The 19,165-nt window shown below is 37.2% G+C and overlaps 1 protein-coding gene across 2 annotated transcripts; it reads left to right on the top strand.

The window, feature by feature from the left end:
• The first annotated feature begins 2,630 nt into the window (after positions 1 to 2,630).
• LOC101845318 (prostatic acid phosphatase) lies at positions 2,631 to 17,652 on the top strand. Of its 2 annotated transcripts, none has more exons than XM_005096919.3 (12): positions 2,631 to 2,793; positions 3,222 to 3,374; positions 5,570 to 5,668; positions 6,533 to 6,622; positions 7,021 to 7,173; positions 8,425 to 8,520; positions 9,399 to 9,488; positions 10,036 to 10,162; positions 11,094 to 11,179; positions 11,974 to 12,145; positions 12,422 to 12,541; positions 16,652 to 17,652. In XM_005096919.3, the coding sequence occupies exons 2-12, from the start codon at positions 3,255 to 3,257 to the stop codon at positions 16,753 to 16,755; spliced, it is 1,257 nt and encodes a 418-aa protein (XP_005096976.1). In that variant the 5' UTR covers positions 2,631 to 2,793; positions 3,222 to 3,254; the 3' UTR covers positions 16,756 to 17,652. The 2 variants fall into 2 exon arrangements, with proteins under 2 accessions (XP_005096976.1, XP_005096977.1); XM_005096920.3 differs by having other exon boundaries at positions 2,631 to 2,800.
• Positions 17,653 to 19,165: the final 1,513 nt, after the last annotated feature.

Below are 19,165 nucleotides of genomic sequence, written 5' to 3'. Positions count from 1 at the left end.
TGTGTGTGTGTGTGTGTGTTTTGGGGAAGGCCCCCGGTACAAGAAGTTTAAGAGAAAGACAGGATGAGGTGGAAATTGATATTTCAAACATGATGTCACGGCAACCAAAAAATACTTGACCACGAAAGTGTGTGGAATATCATGTAGGTTCGCATTAGATGGCTCAAGTAGACAGTCATCAAACTTTTTATTTTATCGGAATAACAGCACTTAACATTTTCTATAATTATCCCCTAAAACTTTTCTGCAAAGGTCGAATGAACCGCTCAACAGGAGTCACGTTGCCCCAGTGCTGTAACCTCATACTGCCGTCCATCATAATTTAGACATGTAGTTAATGAGATGCCCTATATTATGTCCTCACTTGAGGAACACCCTGTGTGATACATAAACCATCGACTTTTTCGATCCAAGATGACCACCCATTGGTGGCTGTTAGACAGGTTCGATTGTGAATACAGATTGTTATTTTTTTAAAACAGATATGACTGTCGTGTGATACTTTTTAACGCTCATTTGATAATAATAATATAATAATAATAATAATAATAATAATAATAATAATAATAATAAAAATTGCATTTGCATGACGCATAACTTTTTAACGCTCATTTGATAATAATAATAATAATAATAATAATAATAATAATAATAATAATAATAATAATAATAATAATAATAAAATAATAATAATAATAATAATAATAATAATAATAATAATAATAAAAAGAACAACAACCTCAACAAACAGTTTCATAATAACAATATCAAGAACAATAAAGCTAACAATATAATCCATTTGAGTAAAATAATGTTAAAATAATAAATGAGCAATATTAATATTATTATTATAAAACAAAAAGTCTAATAGGATACTACGTGGAACCTGCATTACAGCTGCTTGTATGGGATCAGATATATTATAAGAATATGTCAAATGAGATCATTAAATTCCTACATTCTGAAGTTATATCCTCATCACAATCCTTTTTTTTTTCAAGAGGAATGCAGCTGATGGCTGATGTCTATTCTCATAGTGCATTTGATCATTCTATTTAGTAACATCTATAAGGCCAATCTTCTCGTGGTTTAAGGAGTGGAAATACGATGTATAAACTCAAGTAGATCTAGATCTACTTTAGATATATTGCATTTTTTCTTTTTGTACTGTTTGACTTGAACTGACTCTTTCATGGGTGCCAGCAGTGGTTCTAGCCGTTTCAGTGGCGCACCTAAAGCTGTCACGCTGGTGTTTACACAGAATGTCGTGGTCTTGGTGTGCTGATCACACGAGGTCTGCCGGTTCTGTGAGCATCACGAGTGTTTCCGGTAGTTTGGAAACGCCCCCAAAGGCGACAAATTGGGGACAGGGCCATTTCCATAGCATTTGCGATCCCGGTAGGGTACTCCCCGGCCTGCAATTATTTTGCATAGTATAGCTTTCTCTGTTTTTTTTTTTTTAAAGCTGAACTAAACCGTAGCATCGTTCTCGTCGCAGCACATTTGGGTGAAGAAAACGTTACAGCCCCCCCCCCCCCCCCCCCCCCCTGTTCATACTCTATGGAATGGAAAACATTACCCAATAAAGAAAATTCGCTCACCAAATTGTTTGCAGAAGATAATACGAAACACGTAGTATAAATTTTCTTTGGATTGTGATGTCAGTTTCTGCAGTAGGCACTTATCCCCTTTACGGGACACACGCTAACAACAATGCTGATTCGAGAACGTCGAGTGCCTTCGATTCTCCATCCAGGTATATTGGTTTCTGTAACTTGTAGCACATCGAGGCTTACATTATGGACCAATCTTTCACGGAAATCTTCAGAGTGTCTGGATATCTGGGGGGGGGGGGGGGGGGCACTATCTTGTGTTCCGCCTTCCACAAAGGCCGTTATGTGACGGTTCTGAGGAGAAAGTAGCTTTGGGGAGCCGTGTGTTTTCCCTTAGGACCAGGTGTCCCGCCTATTTAAGCTGGATTTTCTTCAGGCGACAGAAAATAGTCAAAATACTATGGCTTGTTCACTTTCGCTTGTGCGCAGATCAGTATCTTTAATCTTCTCATGTCTTTGCATGGGGGTCTAAACATTGGTTGACCAACAGAACCTCAAAGCCCATTCTTGAAGGCCACTGTAAAGTAAGGTTCTCAAACGTTTTCTTAGATAGTAACCTGATGATTTACAGCGTATAAGTAAAACTGTACATCAAAAAGCTTACCTCCGCGCTTTAACGCACATCTATGAAACACGATAACACGGTCCATTGAACGGTTGAGTACTCTTTGAGACCCATGGCGTTTAGCTTATCTTGGGGGTGGGGACTACGTCATTACACTGAAATGTTGGGCCAGGGAGGCGTCGCTGTTTCAAAATGCGCAATTCGTAGGCTAAACTTGGTCTACTGTAAGTCAAACAGATACAGATTGACAGTTGTAATTTTTTTTGCTAGGGCGAAAGAAAAGAACATATAAATTCAAAAAATCATGCTCATTCATATTACTGTTGGAAAGTCAAAGATTGTGACCCGTAGTTCTTTTATTACGTAGTGTACCTAGTTGAGTAGACGCAGTCCACTTGTTTGTAAGCTCACTTATCTGGGTCCCGGAGCTTTGACTAAGTGTCAATTGACAAGTGTACACTCAGGATCCCGGTCACGAGTTCGCTTCGCTGTTGTTTTTATCACCTAAGCTCTTTAGATCTTATGTTTCAACGGCAAGGCCGCCCCTAGATGTTAAAACATCGCTTAATGTATTTCTCTGATGAAGAGCGATCACTTGTCAAGGAAACTGAAGTGGTGACAAGTCTGGATTATCTCACTACGCGCATGATCACCAATGATAACACGGCATTGATTAATAGCATTAATGGTTTTAAATGGCCATAAAGCGGTCACAGATTGTTAATTGAAGGAAAGTTGTAGTAACGAACTTCACTCTTTCTATTGTTTTATCATTGTTCCAACTTAATTGTAGGCCTATCTTTTGGAAACTGATAATCACATTAAGTCACAGCTAATAACTAATGGGCCAATCTCACTAGCGCATAGACCTATATATATAGGCCTATAGACCAATAGGTATACATTTTCCAATTTGATTCCCAGAGGTACGTACTTTCACTCACCTTATATGTCCATTGAAAACATATTATAGTGGTAATGTTTTTTTTTTTTCAAAACGTTTTGGGGAAAAAGCTATCATGATTACCTCTTAATTTTTTCAGCCTTCTTTGTGACTTTCAATTTGGAGCAACACCATGGATGTAAGGGAACTTGGACCTCCTTCAATGAAGAGACTCATCCAACTCTGCCTTTGTTTATGCTGTGGTTTGCAGGTTTTTGGAGCACCACCTCCCACCCTGAAACTCGTTCATGTGGTATGTGTAAATGTCTTTCATGTTTGCATGGTCTACCCAATAAAACGGACCCTTATGATAACTCAAATAAGCACGTTTTGCTTCACTGTTGTATAACTTGGCCTCAAAAGCCTTTTCCTTCATCCTTAGGAAAGGTAGCCTACTATGTTCGCCTCTTTTTAAAAAAGTTTCGTGTTCCAAACCTGATAGAACGAATTTTTTACCAAAAAAATATACTCCCTTCACTTTCTTCCATGTTGTCTAGTCATGGTCTAGGCTGTTATTTGCTTTCGTCTCCACCTTTTCTCCCCCTCCCCTTCCACTCTCCATCTACGGCCTCCTGTGGGTTCTTCTCTCCTTTACTCCTGATTATTTCTACTGCTGCTCCTGGCACCTTCTTGCTGCTGTCTTTCAACCACACCCCTGATATTAGGGTAGGTATAGTCGACCACCAAATAAGGGCTAAAAATCTCGGAGGTCTCATATGCAAGTTGTACCCATGAAAGATCCCTAGGTGGTCCTAAAATCGATAAAAGTAGGTTTTAGCCGCCATCAAGGCAAAATTCAAAATGAATTCCTACCAACACTGAAAATGCTCTGGTCAGTATAAAAGCTTAGAGCACCTACGAAATTGGGACGTGGCCGCTTGTTGCTTGGAGGCAAGGGGCCCTGCTATGTAGAGAAAACAATCACATGCATAAAAATCAGTTGCACTTCAGGTTGAAGAACAAGCAGTCGACAACCCATGAGATCTAGCAGGGAAGGCAAAGAAGAAGATCATTAAGAAAGGAGTAGAGTTGACACTATTAAGAACAAAAATCATTGTAGGCATACAGAGTGGCAGAACATCCTTCTTTTATGAGTTAGTCTATCAAATGTTGAGTTGATTAATAAATGTTGACCTTCAATGAGCAACTTAAAAGAATTTAAGGATTTTTAGATGATTTGACAATAACTTTTACTGATTTAGCTACAAGAAATTTTTCAGTGTTGTGAGTAGCAATAATGTGTGAACACTTTTTATTGGTTCTGTATCGACTCTCTTTATCCCATTCACACTTTCTTTATATAATATATTATACTAGCTGGACCCCCTTTCGATGAAAGGAATGATCGCTGCATTAACATCAACAGAAAGTCATTGGCCTACTATATTTACACTCTACTGGAATGGAGCAATAAATCTTGAGATATGCAACAAATTAGAAGGTCTAGATACAGAGATGTATAGATTGATTCTCTATTCCGCTTTCGTGGTTGTGCACTCCAGTCTCCAGAATTTCAAAGGTGTGGAATAGTGCGCACGGATAGTGAACGGAAATCTCACTTGTTTACAATGGCGTCTGAGAAGACGGAATTCCCCAAGATTAGATCTAAACGAAACTAATCAAAAACTGAAAATTAAATTACTGTTATTTCAGGCTCCTCAATAAAACTGTGCACCCTCTAAATGATTCTGAACCACCGTTAATTTTGTCAAATTTAAAAGTTATGTGGTTGGGAAGTTTTAGGCGGCCAAAGTGACGAACTTTCACAAATATAATATATAGAGATAGATTATTACACTAGGTATGATCACTTTAGAAACCTTTTTTGATCTGGGCTGTTTAAGAATTTACTTGATGCAAATGAAGTAGGGATTCATATTGTGCAGTATGAAGTTAATTAATTTCTTAATTAATTGCTTTTGACTGAAGCTTATGTCAATTTCATGACCCTGTTCTGAGAAATGATCACTATCTTTAATATATATCCCAGCCTCAGGATTTATCATACTGACTTAGTCGAATTAAAAAAATTTTGGCACTTTTTTTCAAAGTTAAGGTCTCTTTGTTCTTGTTTTGAGCAATGACTGAGAGATGATGCAATTATTGAAAACAACCTGGGCATGCATTGTGTAGTCTTTATTGTTTTACATATTGTTAAAGATGTTTGACACAGTAGCAATAATAATATGATCAGAAAAATAGAAACAATAATTATAATTTTTTCACGGCATCGGGCAATGTGGAACTTGCATTCACTCTCTGTGAAGGATGGGTGTTGGAGGATATTTTGTATCAAACTTACTTAGGATCAACTAAAGGCAAGCATAGTCTGCACACATTGATCCAAGTGTTTGTCGACTGCTTCTTATGGTGCTATATCCATTGATGTAGTTTAAATTTTAGAGTGAAATTTGCTTTTTAAAAATTCTCTTTATTTGATTCATGCAGTTATATCGTCATGGTGACCGCAGTCCTGCTTACATCTACCCAAAGGACATACACCAAGTTCCAGGCTCATGGCCAGATGGTTTGGGTTGGCTGTCCAATGTAAGATCTCCAACAAATCTGCATTCCTATTTTATTCAAATTATATATTTTAAATCTTTGAACTCTAAGTAGCTCTTTGTTTTATACTTGTTTTGAATGTTATAGCTATCATTGTAAAATATTAATTTTGACGACTTCAGTCTATAGCGTAACTAAATAATAAAGACAGTAATGTTAGAATGTAGGGAAGAAGGAGTCTAGAGAAATAAAGTAATAAAATTTAGGCATTACCACTTTAGGAATCCTGCACGGTGTTTGTCATTCTCTTTCTGTAATATGCAGGCCTAATGTACGGTCTGTGTAGGCTGTGATGTTTGGGTTATAGGAATGTAGTAATACTTCAAACTGTAGGCTTGTCCATGGACAGATGAACTCATTCAAAATCGGAAAGATTTTGTAAATGTGGAAATATATCAGTTTACGCAACTGATTTTTAGGAGTTATAAGTTTGAAACCCTACCCTGCCTGTGATTCTGCCAAAATTGTTTTATGGTTTTGCTTTCATTGAGTCTGAAAGTAGATGGCAAGCAGTGTGAAATAACAAAAATATTGATATCTTTCTGCCAAGGGAGAGAAGATACAATGCCTCGTTGTTATGTACACATTTATACATGTCACATTCTACCATCATGGTTATCTTTTGATCCATAAGTTGCAAATGACTTTCATTATTGAAGCACATAGATGGATACTGACTTAGCAGTTGTTTTTGTTATTCCCAACTACTCTCTATTGCTTTAAAAACAAATCATAAACATGTTAATGTGCTTCTCCTTACTGGGAATTGTGCGCAGCAGTATATCTTCCCCCTTCATTTTATCCTTCTACAAATGCTTTAGTGAATTTATATTTATTTTGTATCAGATAGGAAAACAACAACAGTATGAGTTAGGCCAGTACATTGCTGAGAGATACAGTGGGTTTCTGAACACCTCATACTATCATCATGATCAGGTAAGCTACGCTATTATCAGATGATAATGGGAAAAAAAGTAAAAACTGTTTTCTGTTAATAAACAAAAATTATATAACATTCAACTTGTTCTTGTTCAGAGAAGGAGGCGTAAAATATTGAGTTGTGATTTTGAAAAAGAATAGGTCATGATAATTAGTAGGCAATGCATATCTTCAAATGTATCAATTGTCTTTACAATGGTCACACATCTTTTACTGCTCATTCCAATGATGATAGCGAGGTCACTGTAGTTATTAACCTGGGTGATCACGAATTATATATAGATGTTACGGATCCCATAATCCACGAGGGTCGCAGGATGTAGCGAGATATTTATTCGGAGATTCGAAGATTCGAAGATTTTATTCTGTCTTTTTTTTTGGCATGTCGTCAACAGATTCTGATCCAGTCATCAGGAGTGGAGCGCTGTTTGATGTCTGCTCAGAGCAACCTGGCCGGGCTCTTCCCACCTCAGGGTCCACAGGTCTGGAACAGTAACTTCACCTGGCAGCCGATTCCGGTCCAGACCACTCCAACACATACAGATAATGTGAGTCAACATTTTTTTTCTTCTTTACCACTTTGATTTTTAAAAACAAATTTTAAGTAAAAAAAACCCCAAACAAACTCATCAAAACTCAAAGGAATTCTTCCCCTCATACCTCTCCGTTACTTCAATCTCTGCCTCAGGTTGGAAAAAGTGGCAAGCCCCCATCCCTTTCTCTATTTCTTCCACAACGCCTTTGTTCTTTTTTGTATCCAGAGTGACTTGATTCTATATGATGACGATGATGATGATGATGATGATGATAATGATGATGATGATGATGATAATAATAATAATAAGAAAGAAGAATGATACTACTACTACTACTACTACTACTACTACTACTACTACTACTACTACTACTACTACTACTACTACTACTACTACTACTACTACTACTACTACTACTACTACTACTAATGATGATGATGATGTGATGATGATGATGATGATGGTGATGATGATGATGATGATGATGATGATGATGATGATGATGATGATGATGATGATGATGATGATGATGATGATGATGATGATGATAATGATGCTGATGCTGCTGCTGCTGCTGCTGCTGTTGTTGTTGTTGTTGTTGTTGTTGTCGTTGTTGTTTTTGATGATGATGATGATGATGATGATGATGATGATGATGATGATGATGATGATGATGATGATGATGATGATGATGATGATGATGATGATGATGATGATGATGATGATGATGATGATGATAATAAAAGTACAGTACAGCTTTTAAAGCGCTTTACAATACCTTCGTCTCAAAACCAAATACAACTGAATGAATATGCATACATGTTCGCTCTTTAGATTAACACGGACACATAAGCAAATATTCACACTATCTATCACAGGGATAATGATACATGTATATACATGGTTATACATATACGGTTGTATATATTCGTTGTTTTATTGTCTTTAAAATTTTCCACGTAGAAATCACTAACAATTCTATAATGGTGGACGGACGGACGGACGAACAGACGAACTGACGAATGGACAGACAGACAGACAGGCAGACAGACAGAGAAGACAGATAGACAGAGGGAGGGGGAATGGGAGGGACGGAGATATAGAGAGAAGAAGAGCGAGAGAGAGATACAGAGAGAGAAAGATAGATAGATAGATAGATAGATAGATAGATAGAGAGAGAGAGAGAGAGAGAGAGAGAGAGAGAGAGAGAGAGAGAGAGAGCACTTTAGTATTATGGTTTAATCAATGTTCTTTGCTTTACAGAAACTGGCTTTGCAAGCTCCGTGTCCCAGATATAAGCAGCTGATGGCAGAGGTTCTGAACTCGCCTGCGATAAAGAGAGAAGAAAAAGAGAATAAGGTTAACTTAACAAGAACATTTTACAACTCTGTAAATTTCTTGTATAAACGTCATTACCAAATTGCAAATTAAATGACTAAGTGTTTTGAATTTCTGTGACTTTCTTGTTAAACAGTTTGTCTCATAAGCAAAATGGAAAGAGATTAAGTTTCCTAAAGCACATGCATGTAATTTTAAGCAGTGAAGTACGGGTTATTTCTACTCTATAATTTGCTTACACAGCTTGGCATAGCGCTCACATAATTCACAATCATTCAGTGTGTCAATTTCCACACCACCAGCCAAGTAATGCCAATTCACGTCACTTTAAATCAAGGGCTTTAGGCTTGTTCACATACCATAATTATAAGTTTACTTCGAAAGTAACCCCGAGCAAGATTTCTAGATTATTGCCGTTTAGGGACGATGCTGCATCGGGTATCAGCTATCCATTTTCAGTTGTGTAGCTACTCAAAGACGCCATCGAATTCGATGTAGAGCTGACACGAAAGGAGTAGTTTAAACTAAATTGAAAAGCCAGAAAGAAAAATTTGACAATTTTTTTCTGCACACCCCATATCTAAGAAACCCAATTCTCCATTCTGTACCCCCTGCAACTTGTCCGTTTGATGCTATTTCAGCAAATTATTTTTAAAAGTATACAGATATTATACAAATCATTTGCAGGCTCCCTAGTTTTACGTCTGCATTCGAAATGTTTCAAGTAAATTCTGAATTATTCTTATACGAGTACTCATTTATCATTTTTCTCAGATCTTTTCCATTTTTATTATTATATCGGCTTGTGATTGAATGAGAAAAACAACAACAACAACAACTGGAAAAGATACTTTCTTTACTGTCACATGAAACATAATAATAATAAATACATGTTACAGGCGTTTTATGGCAAGATCGCAAAGGCTGCAGGCGTGAAGAAAGAGTCTATTAAGGATTTGTGGATGATTGCAGATGCTCTCATTTGTGAGGTAAGAGTCTCCTAATCTATTCGTTTTTGCTCTATTGTGTTATTCTTTATAATATTTCATTTTCTAGAGAACGTTTCATCCACATAATGTTTTGATGAGGAGAAATGCTGTAAAGAAATCTAGTTACGGTTCAGTATCATTGTGTGTTTTAGTGACGGCAGCTGAGGCGGAGGTCTATTATTTTTGTTTGCTGATTATTCAATGGCTCTGCTTTGAACTTCTCAGAAATATTTTTGACAGGTCCGTAGATTCTTCGTTTCTCTCTCCAGAAACACGCAAATGGTCTCTAGCCTAAATGCAACTATTACAAGTGTTCTTCATAATAATGATTTTTCTAGCTTTTCCCTTTAACTCTGCTTTTTCCCCATCTCCTGTATTCATTTCAGTTTGGTTCATCTTTGCTACTCTTATGTTCTTTCTTATGCTCCCCCCCCCCTTCTTTTGAAATGACTGGGCAGTTATTTTTCTGCATGACTGACTGTAGTCGTATTTGCATCAGAGGAGAGAACGATATGTGTAATCTGATTTTTGGTGAACATTTCTGCAGAAAGCACACAACTACACCTGGAATAAGTGGGTTTATGAGCCAGGAGTGTGGGATAAAATAAACAGTCTCTGGACCCTGTCATTTGATCTGCTCTTCAGGCGAACTGAAATGGCCAAGTTGAAAGGAGGTAAATAATAATAATAATAATAATAATAATAATAATAATAATAATAATAATAATAACATACTAATAATAATGATAATAATAATAATAATAATAATAACATACTAATAATAATGATAATAATAATAATAATAATAATAATAATAATAATAATAATAATAATAATAATAATAATAATAATAATAACGATAATAGCAATAATGATGAAGATGAAAATGATGATGATGATGCATCATCATTAGCATCAGCATCATCATCAACAGCATTATCAGCATCATCAGCATCATCTTTACCATTATCATTATCATAACCATTACAACGTAAATCATGTTTATGATATAATAATATGTTACGTGTAATAACGATAACGAACATAAATTTTGGGGTGTATATTTTTAAAGACAGGGAACAAATTAATTTTATGACAAAGCATAGGCTACACTCTTTAACAAAGTGTGCTGCTTTCTGAAGTCAGTGTAATGAAGTGAGTTGATTTCTGCCCCTTTTGTTGACCCAAAATGGTCTTTCTTGTGTTTATTTCAAGATTTGTCAGACTGCTGAACATACTGGAATTAATCTTTTGAGTCTTTGGAGGGTGCCACAAGTACATTCTGCTTATTTAATTATGCATTATTGTGCTTGATAGCTGTGTTATTTTTCCTCCGGCACTAAATCGACGTCATTACGACAATGGGCTTTTTCTCGAAAAAAGCAGATGGAATCATCCTGAGTTTTATCCGCATTCTCTGCTTGGGGGAATGGTCTGGGGAAAGTTTAAATACTTTTCAGTAAAACAGTGATTTTGCAGTATGCCTAGGAAATGGCATGTGCCGTTCATCGTTAGACTGACCTGAAGGAATAATTTAACACTACTTTTGCTTCCCTGAACAAAAAATTCTTTCCTTTTTACGAATGGATGTCTCATGACTGAAAGGACCGCTGCTAAAAGAGATTATCAACAACATGAAAAATGCAAACAAGGAATCGTCACCTTCTCCGAGATTCTATATGTACTCAGCTGTAAGTATGTTGCCTACACAATAAGATATGATGCACCGCATGGCTCAATTTGTAGTCTGTATCTGGTCGAAATATAAACTTTGCACTCTGACCCTAAGAACAAGTTGCAAACATTATGGAACTTTACTAGGTGACTATGAATGTGATACTGAATTTAATATGTTTTTTTCATTGTTTTTTTTCCATTCAAAATATTGTCATTGATGAATATTGAATTAATTATAATAATCATTTTAATCTCAAAACTTGAACAAATTCAGATCCAATCTGCGGGTTGAATATGTTTCAATTCTTCAACTGTAATTTGTTTAGCCTCTTTAAAAACAAAATTAGTAAATAATGCGCTTGTCATAGAACTTAACTATCTAATCAAGTTTACGATTTAAAGTATTATTTTATTAATTGTCGGTTTGTATCTCATATTCTTTCCACCGTTTTCAGAAGAAAGGTATATATGGATATTTATAGAAAAAGACAATGTGTTGGGAATAAGGGGGGAAATAACACGCCATTGTGAGAGTAAAAATTCATCTGTTTGCAGTACAATTGTTCTTCTCCATAAATTGTTGCTAGATTCGATTCCTATAATAATAATAACGTATATTTCAGCAGAAAAGTTGCAGAGATGACACCCATTCTTTGCACCTCTCAATCGGTACTTTGTCATCGATTTGTTGTGGAATAAATTATATGTGCGCTACCTGAATTTAAGGCTGTTACGGTGCCAAAGAATTCCATTTAAGGTTGCTCTATAATTCAGTGTGTAACGACGGCTTTGCACTTGTGGTTCACAGCATGATACGACAGTTGCAGCCTTCCTGAGCGCTATGCAGGTGTTTGATCTCCACCAGCCCATGTATCGTGCCCTGGTCATGGTGGAACTGCATCAGATTAACGACGACCATGTGGTCAAGATTTTCTACAGGAATGAGACCACTGCGGATCCCTATGAGCTTTCCCCGCCAGGTACGGTTTATATGTCTACACGCAATATTTTTTTTCCTTACTTCGGTTTGGGTGTGTTGTTGTTGTGTGTGTAGGTATGTGTGTGCGAACGCGCGTGCGTGCGTCATGGCACTGGGTGTGTAATGCTTCATAGTCAGAGTTAGTAATTTGAATTCATCTTTAGATTTAAACTGGGTAAAGGAATGGGAATTGATATATTATCTCTTTATAGCTCATGCTATTTCACTAAAAGTTGAATAATGCCTTGCAAGGCTCGCTATCGTTTTTTTTTTTCAGGCTGTAAGAATCCTTGCACTCTGGGCTCTTTTGTTGAGGCTACCAAGGCGACGGTCCCCGAGGACTGGGAGAAAGAGTGTCAAGCTCAGAGTTCCCCTGCTTCCCACAAGCTCTTTCCAGGTAAATATTCTGTTATCACATTGGAGCTTCAGGAAAGAATTTGGTTTATAAGTTGAGACTTTTTCATGTTGTGTTTTTAATAAAACGATCTTGGCAGCTGTAGTTTTGTTTCTTTTGTGGCATATAGTCTTCTCACTCGATTAATTTTGGCTTGGAATTCTGATTTCGGGCAGTTTTAACATTTCGTCTACACCACTTTCATAATAGCCATGTGAAATTGTCTGTTAGACTAAATGCATGCCATAGAGAACTTTCTTTTCGCTTCCTCAATTTTATTCTTTGACTTCCCCAGTACGTGATGAAATTTCACACCTTTGTCTGGTACAGATAATCGATAATGTGTGGTCAACAGGATGGAAGAATAAGTTTATCTATACTTCCATGTTGTTAGATGATATTTACTTTGGTGCATCCTCTGCGCCCTCTTTTGTCTCCTTCACTTTTCCCATTGGGCAAAGTGCTCCTCCATCAAAGTGACCATTCTGTGTCTTGAAAGGCACTGAATAAAAAAAAAACTTTTTAAAAAGCTGATATTTGTCCACTTGAGTCTTTCCTGATCCATGTCTCGTTCTTCTTACGCGCACTGTCCATAAACGAAATGTCTTCACAAACCATGCTGGTTTTGGACATGCCCATTGTGCTGCAAAGTTGGCTTCGAACTCCCAAGCCTGCCATCCGTGCATACTGGTGATGGAGATTTGCTGGTGATAGTATGTTTTTGTCGTGGGGTTTCTGTTTTTTTCTTATTCTTGTTTCTACACCAATTAAAGGGGTAGTTGAGTGTATGTTCGTCCTCCTACAGTTCTTCTGATGTTTATGTATTTTTCTACAGTTAAATCCTAGTGTCCTTCACATATTGATATACCGTTATTTAAAACACTATTTTCTTGAATGTGAATATACCAGTCAGCGCACTGAGCACTTAGTTAAATCTATTCTCCACAGCTCAGACACGCTTTAATAATGTTGATATGAACATCTCTTCTTGCGTTCTATGATGGAGTTGCAAATTAATCCCTTGACTGCTGCGCTTGAGACGGTCTCCGGCTCTTTGGTAGGATTGAGAAGTGGGGCTGGCAGTGAAATGATATACAAATTGTAAAAGGAAAACCCAGCCGAAGCCAGCTAACTTTTCCGTTCTCGTGAAAAACTTCGAGCCCCCCCTCCCCCAAAAAAGAAAAAAAATTAAAAGTCCAATCTTAAATCATAGCTATAACTGTATTTGTGATTACTTTGCCAACCAATATCCTCTTCGAGTTTCTTATTTTATTTAGGGCAAAGTATTACTCTAGCACCAGTCAGTTTGTTCTATTATGTTAAGTCTGTTGAGAGAGATATATCATAAGAAAAGGTATTTCATTATTTGCTGTAAAGAAAAGGAAAAGTTGTTTTTGTTTTTGGCCTGACTTTAAAAAATGTGGCTTTTTTCGTTTGATCAAAGGAGGCAAAAATTGTGGGATGCGACAGGACTAAAGCTCAATATGTGGAATTCCAAGTTCTATGAATATGAAGTGAGAATAATTTTATGCTCAATCTTTGACATTTTAGTTTCCGCTTTGAACAGAAATTATATTTTAAAACTTCCCCTAACCGCTTGCAAAAATTCTATCAGTGTGTTCTCTTAAAATCCCAGTTTGACTACTGAACATCATATATCTATGGAAAGAAAAGAGAAACAAATCAAGAATAAAATAGACTGATGTCAGATTTAAGTAAAGCGAAGTACAAGAAGGCTTTTTAGGGAGTCGGGTACCCCATATAGTTAATTCAAACCAAGGGGCTTTACATCTAATGCTTAATCTGTTCCTTGAATTGAATAGTTACTAAAGAAAAAATGTGTCTTGCTGCAGTGGAATGAGGCGCTCGTCAATTTTTGGACATATGAAATTATTGATATCATCTTAAAGCTTGTTCAGCTGTTTTGCTTTTGATGGAAAATTTTCCACCTATCGTCAATTGAAGTAGAGTTATTTGCGTTTGAAGGAGGTGGAGTCACCTGGTTTCAGCGGTCAAATTAGAGAGAAAATGGCCGCCAAAGTTTGGTGACTTCCAATTTTTCAGTTAAAAATTCACACAGCAATGTGTTTTTGAAAGGATATGAAAGGTGATGAGCCAAAAAATAAAAACGTAATTAAAAAATTGCTAAACGGTAAAAAAAAAATGCCGTTCCCTTTGATTTAATTATTTTGACGAGCGCTTGATTTTACCACAATGCCCCACAAATAAACAAACCTGCATTAATTGGAAATATTTAGTTTTGCTGACCTAGCCGAACTCCCGCTACATAGAGGGATTAAAATGGACGTCGTTAATCTTAAAAAGCAAACAAACAAACAAACAAACGAACAAACAAACTTTAAAGTCTTTCAAAACATTCTTGTACTGAGCATGAGAAAATTTCCCCCAAAATTGTTTTGCATGATTACATGTTGACCAATTCCTTCCCCAAAAACCTTTATGTCTTTTTAAGACTTTGGGGGCATTGACAGTTTCACTTTTGTGTAAATTGCTTTACTTCTTTGTCCAACATTGTCCCCACGTTGGTGCTTCTACCCTATGTTAGTGGGTGATGCCATCTACTTGTCTTTGCATACATTAATTTGCCATCGGCGTCTGTGTTGGTTGTAGCACTCAGGAGTTTAGACGTGAGTTCGATTCTCACGTGGGGAAAACCTTTATCGAGTACCTCAGTTTTTGTGAAGAGAAGTTGTACCTCTCTCAGCCCGCGTTGCCCCTGACAGGCAAGGGCGAAGTTGGCCGCCTCCTGAATGATCTAAATAGTGTCGTTGGGGATGTAAACTTCTGCAGTTACATACCTTAATTGAATTTGCCAGTTATCAGGTTATGGAGTTATACAATTACTAAGCTCAAAGTCACACCCCAGCTGAAGTTTTGATTCTTCGTTTTTTTGGTTTTTAAAAAGTAAATTCCCTCCTAATCCGAGGAGTTGCCATAATCAGCATGAAGGCTTTTTAGGGAGTCGGGTACCCTATATTGTTAATTTGAACCAAGGGGCTTTACGCAGTAACTTTCCTCTGAGTGTGGGTATCCTTCCGCTTCTTCCCTGCTTTCTGTATGTGTGGCTTGAAGTGCTTGTCTCATATGCTAGAATATAATAATATTCCCTTCATTGACCGCTACCCCCTCTAAAAAATAAAAATATAATACATTAAAAAAATTAAAAGTAAAATAATCCCACAGTTCGGTGCTCACCTTGGGTACGAGCCGTATTGGGCTTTATACTCCCAAAAAGGAGCATGCAAATGGAAGCACAAACAGTGAAGGGGAGGCATTCTTTATTCTTTGACAGCTTGTACCCAAGTGAGAAAAATGACTGTACTGTGTACATTTGAGGTCTTCAGCTTAATTGCACGATTTTTGTGTGTATCGACGTTTCTTCTATTCTATGTTGTGAAGCATTATGTATTGATTGGGTACAGCTTCTATTCCCTTGCTTTATCCCGCTCCTCCTTTCTCACATCTGTTATTATTTTTCCTATATCTTTTCTTAATTTTTCCGCATTGTGTCTTAATTACGTGAAGAGGAGCAGTAAAACTTATGAAAACAAAAGATTCAATATTTTTGGGAAGTGTAGTGTAATATACAAATGTACTTTTAACCAGTTTTTTTGGGTGCCCTAGATATTGTGTCTTATTGTCTGTACGATGTTTAAGGTGATATTGACCATTTTTAAAGTGTTAGTGTACACTCTGCCTTCTGATGCTGAAGAAAGAGGACATTGATAATAAAATTTGTATATGAAAACGTAACTTCACTCTTTAGTGAACCGAATATTAGATCTTGTAGATTTTTGACAAACAAAATTTTTGTTAAACAGCGTTACTCTATTTTCAATATTGCACACTTCTGTTTTGCTATACTTATGGGCATTTACTCAGGGGGTAGCCCACATTCTCAGTTATAAGTTCTGAATTGCAGTATCAAATTTAAACTTAGATCTGTACTATTTCATAAATTCTTGCCTTACAACATGATGTGGAAGACGTAATACCACTACCACGCTGATGTATTTTATGCGATTTTTTTTTTTGCATCAGAGGAATCAGACATTTTGATAATATTTCTTTTTTATTCTTTTTTCTAACCAGCATCTTGGATTACCCTCGCCTTCGGCATTTGCTCCTGCACTATCTTATGCGTTGTACTGGTGGTGACGGTTTTACGACTACGTACTAAAAGAAATTGTACATAAAAATAAAATTCTAGACTTTGATTTTTCGTCCAATGTCTTGTGTGTTATAATCGTTTAATTTTTTCTGCATGCCACGGTTATTGTGATTTGCATGCGAAGGATGGCGTTGTTGATTTTTATGATTTTTGTGTCACTTTGCCATGAGCAGTTTGTGGATGTCTCCTCATATGACTCGAGTGTAGCACTTATGCAGCGTGAAAGTAATGTAGCCCTGGTAGATTAACTCTTTGAAGACGCACATTTCGGCCTGTAAACAACGCTTGAAGATGTACTGTTTTGGGGCATTTAAAAAAGAGAAGCATTACTGCGGTCTTTGTACAAATATTTCAGTTTATTTTTGTTTAACTTAAACTTTAAAAAAAGCGACTATAACACACGTATGATGAAATATGCAAATTTGTGCTTCTGATTTGTCCTGGAGAGTTCGGAAGATGCCACAACTTGGCTTTTGGTCTGCTGTCGGACATATTATGTATCCGCTGCGTCTTTGTAGAGTTATATTTTTAAAAAAATGAATGAATCACTGATGATCTAATGAATGCCACGACAACACGTTTGTGTCTATTCTGTTAATCCCGTCGTTTTGTCCTGATATTGCTTATTTTTTGGCGAAAGGAGTTTCTCTGATGATGAGTCATCGAGTAATTGGTTAACCCATCATACGTGACTGAGTAGTAGTTACTGCATTGCAACAGAATAGAGATTTATTTTTCCTTTTAAAAACAAGACCATAATGGTTCATTTATGAGGGGGGATGGGCATTAAGTTGTAATGTCTCAAAATTAAACCTTCATTTTTTGTCAAAACCATGTCCCAATTTGAAACAATTTCGGCATGGAAATCAGTGTCATGCATAAATTGTTGATTTCTGTGGATTAAAATGGGGATATTCGTGGATACACTGGTTTGTTTTGTTCTTTTTAAAGCATTACTATCACTACCCCTAAATGTTGCTAGAGCTATTTTTATACCCCGTCTCAGTGGGCTAAATTATTACTGTTATCGGTAACCTAGTTGTTAGGTTTTGAGCTTCAGCTTGGTTTGACGTTGTGTCCTTGGGAAAGGCACTGTACACGAAATTTGTATTATGCCCAGTCCTCTCGGAGATGGGCATTAAACTCGGAGGTCCCGCCTCTTTAATGACCTAGTAGTGTTGATAGGGGCGTTAAACCAATACCATTTCACGAAGCTAAATTCATTATTTCTTTACTCCATTAACTAATACAAGCTGGTTTATAGTTATAGTGAGTTGTTTGGTTTAGTATTCTTTATTCCTGTGTCTTGTTCTGGGAATGTTATTGTCTGATTGGTCCATATGCAACTTGTCCTTGGTCGAGAGTTTGCGTCTTTATCTTATTTCTCGCTGATTGTGAGACCAAATCTTTTGAGTGCAGCTGAAAAAATGTCCATCAGATTTTGCCGTTCTTTCTATGAGTGGATCACGACAGAAACGTTATCCGCACAAAGTGGCTACCTGATAACACTAATAGCAGCATCAGATCTGCTCTTTATCTTTTCCCTTTATTTTTGGGTAATGAAGAGTCAATTATTTGAGATGATAGAAATTCCAGCCATTTTTTAATGGAAAGTATGCACCCCCCCCCCCAAAGAAAAAAAAAGGGGGGGGGGGGGGCTCTCATAGCTTAGAGGTTAAGGTGTTCGCCTCTCATTCAAAGGTAGGCTACCGGGTTCGAATCCGGGTAGCGACGAAAAAATTTTCTTCTCTAAAATTTTCTCCTTTCACCTCCTTTCCTGCTCTCTAGCAATGTTTTGTCGTCTTCTTTCGTCTCCACTTTCTGCCCCCACCACATCACCCCCTTTGCCCCCTCCTCTGGGCTCCTGGCTCCTTCTGCAGCCACACCCCTGATCTTCTGGTAGGAAAGATCTACACCTAGCTTTCTCAGACTAGAGCGAAAAATCGCGCCGATGTCCCGTGTGCAAGTTGCGCACGTTAAAGATCCCTTGGGGGTCCATAATAGATAAGAGTAGGCTTCGGCTGCCACGCGGGCAAAAATCAAAATTTCCTACCAACTGAAAATGTTTGGTGTGTTCCGCGCTCTCATATGACCTTGTGCAGTTGCGAGCGCCGTAAAACACTTACCAGACACAAAAATAAACACACTCAAAGAGGATAGAAGTAGAAGCAAGGATGCATGCTGCCAGTCTCTTTTTAAATCTCAAATTCCTCATTACTTCCCGGAGGATGTTTCATTACGGATTTCTCCACATCATTGTGGAATTATTGGATGACTGGATGCTTGGATGATTGGATGAGGGATGGTGGGATGCTGCCCAATAGGCACAAGAGATTTACTTCGAGAACCCTTTGCAACTGACTCTTTTAAAATGATCTCTCTCTCTCTCTCTCTCTCTCTCTCTCTCTCTCTCTCTCTCTCTCTCTCTCTCTCTG

This window comes from Aplysia californica, unplaced genomic scaffold, assembly GCF_000002075.1.
Source record: "Aplysia californica isolate F4 #8 unplaced genomic scaffold, AplCal3.0 scaffold00142, whole genome shotgun sequence".
Classification (NCBI taxonomy): domain Eukaryota; kingdom Metazoa; phylum Mollusca; class Gastropoda; order Aplysiida; family Aplysiidae; genus Aplysia; species Aplysia californica.
Note: the sequence above shows the minus strand (reverse complement) of the source record. Positions and strands in the feature narration are given on the sequence as shown.

Coding starts and splice junctions, on each gene's coding strand:
- LOC101845318 (XM_005096919.3), top strand. CDS start 3,255: ATGGATGTAAGGGAACTTGGACCTCCTTCAATGAAGAGACTCATCCAA. Junction 7,174..8,424: donor CTCCAACACATACAGATAAT/GTGAGTCAACAT, acceptor TTTGCTTTACAG/AAACTGGCTTTGCAAGCTCC. Junction 12,542..16,651: donor TTCCCACAAGCTCTTTCCAG/GTAAATATTCTG, acceptor TTTTCTAACCAG/CATCTTGGATTACCCTCGCC.